The 2350-nt window shown below is 48.5% G+C and overlaps 1 protein-coding gene across 1 annotated transcript; it reads right to left on the reverse strand.

Moving 5' to 3' along the window:
• Positions 1-1313: 1313 nt before the first annotated feature.
• Positions 1314-2335, reverse strand: LOC108355447 (innexin inx2-like; the record flags this gene model as incomplete). The annotated part of the gene is made up of 3 exons (XM_017606609.1): positions 1314-1473; positions 1548-2024; positions 2121-2335. Coding segments are annotated over 3 exons (852 nt in total), but the record flags the coding sequence as incomplete, so codon positions are not given.
• Between the last annotated feature and the right edge of the window lie 15 nt (positions 2336-2350).

Consider the following 2350-nt stretch of genomic DNA (forward strand, 5'->3'; position numbering starts at 1 on the left):
AAGGCAAAGCATTAGAGTCCACAACAACACCGGCGTCCGATTTATCGATCGAGGCAGTGAGAGAGTGAGAGAGATAGATAGGAAGAGGAGGAAAAGTGAAAAGGCAGTTCAATTAAAATATAAAAGCTAATTATTTATAAAGAAGAAGAAAATAGAAATAAAAAATATAGGATAGGATAGCGTGTGATCGTTTGTTTGGGTGTACTTGTGTTGTTGAGATTGGAAATGCAGTTGCGCATCGAGGCATCAATGTAAATGTAGGCATGTGTGTGTTGTGTGTCTGTGTAGAGTGTATAAATTTGCTGCTGCTGCTGTGAGTTGATTCGAGCGAGCAGAATCAATCAAACGGTGTAAACTGAAAAGAGAGAGAGGAGCTGGCTTAGGGTGGTGGGGCAGAGAGTGATGGCTGGTGTTGGTTGGCTGGCATTGGTGAAAAGGGAGCGAAAAAAGGAGTCAAAGTAGATAGAAAAGATTGGAAGAANGGTGAAAAGGGAGCGAAAAAAGGAGGCAAAGTAGATAGAAAAGATTGGAAGAAAGAGAGAGAGAGAGNGGTGAAAAGGGAGCGAAAAAAGGAGGCAAAGTAGATAGAAAAGATTGGAAAAGATTGGAAGAGAGAGAANTGTTGGTTGGCTGGCATTGGTGAAAAGGGAGCGAAAAAAGGAGTCAAAGTAGATAGAAAAGATTGGAAGAAAGAGAGAGAGGAAAGTGAATGAGAACGAAGATTGTGCGGTCCGCGAGAAAGAGAGAAAAGGAGGAATATATCAGCAGAGTAGTAGTTGTAGATCAGAGAGAGATAGAGAGAGTAGCAGTGAGACAAGATGAGTACNAAGAGAGAGAGGAAAGTGAATGAGAACGAAGATTGTGCGGTCCGCGAGAAAGAGAGAAAAGGAGGAATATATCAGCAGAGTAGTAGTAGTAGATCAGAGAGAGATAGAGAGTAGCAGTGAGACGAGATGAGTACCAGAGTCAGATTTGGTCAGCAGTTCGGCAACTAGGCACAAAAAAAGCCCGCATTCCGCAACTTCCACTTCTCCTCCTCCACATCCTTCCCCTCCTTCTCCAGCATCAGCAATCATCATTTTGTTTTTCTTAACCATCATTTGATCTATTTTTCAATATCAATGCCGTGGCTTTCATTGCCGTCCTGTGNTGAGTACCAGAGTCAGATTTGGTCAGCAGTTCGGCAACTAGGCACAAAAAGTCCGCATTCCGCAACTTCCACTTCTCCTTCACCTCCTCCTCCACCTCCTTCTCCAGCATCAGCAATCAGCAATCATCATCAATTTGTTGTTTTTTCTTAACCATCATTTGATCTATTTTTCAATATCACCGCCATGGCTTTCATTGCCATCCTGTACCATGATCGGCTGCTTCTCATCGACGTTCAGGTTCTGGGTCTTGAGAACGTACTCCGAGTAGCGCTCGATGAACTCGCGAAAGTTCTGTCCGTCCATGTTCTTCGCAAGGAGATGGCTGCAGAGGGGCGGGGGGAAGGGTAAAAACAAAAGGTTATTTTCAATTAAAAGGCTACCACAGGGAACACTTACAGGATGAACCAGTCGCCGATCTTGCTGACGTTGAGCACCACATTGAGGTGGTAGGGATCACAGAGGCGCGAGCGGGAGCGGAGGACCGTCTTGCGCAGCGTCTCAAAGAAGAGAATCAACAGGCGGTAGACGAGCACGGCGCCGGTGATGATGGCGAGGAAGACGAACCAGAACCAGAGGAAGATGTAGATCTTCTCGTTGACGATGTTCAGCGGGAGGATGCAGAGGGCGTCGTGCTTCTGCACGTCGCCGGAGGCTCCGTATCGGTGGAAGGTGCACTTGGTCATCCGGGGGAAGACGGCCACCATCGGGTCGACGCGGTTCTCCTGGTCCATCTCCGTGTAGCGGATCACGTCGACGCCGTAGGTGGAGAAGGCGCCGCCGAGGAAGGCGTCAATCAGGTACATCTGAATGATGACATTGACGAAGTTCAGCACCTCGCAGAAGACGAAGTAGAAGAAGTACCAGTTGTGGTATCTGATGGGAAGAGGGAGGGGTGGGGGGAAGGCGTTTGATACACACAGGTTAGAACCTACCGAAAAGCGAAAGGCGAAGCAAAACAAAGCCACTCACCTCAGATTGGACTTGAAGTACTCGAGGAGCATCTGAATGCCCTCATCGCGGTCCTGCTTGCCGAGAATGGGCGCATCGAGGTTGAGGACGAGCGAGCGGACGCGTCCGCCCTCCCACATCTTCCAGAGGTACCGCGGGAGGTAGAACATGATCGCCTGGATGAAGAGGACAAAGCACACCCACTGGTAGTACTTGTGGTAGGTGCGCTTCTCCCCCGGCGTGTACTTGTC

This window comes from Rhagoletis zephyria, unplaced genomic scaffold (assembly GCF_001687245.7).
Source record: "Rhagoletis zephyria isolate East Lansing unplaced genomic scaffold, Rhagoletis_zephyria_1.1 Rzeph_scaffold_45857, whole genome shotgun sequence".
NCBI classification, from domain to species: domain Eukaryota; kingdom Metazoa; phylum Arthropoda; class Insecta; order Diptera; family Tephritidae; genus Rhagoletis; species Rhagoletis zephyria.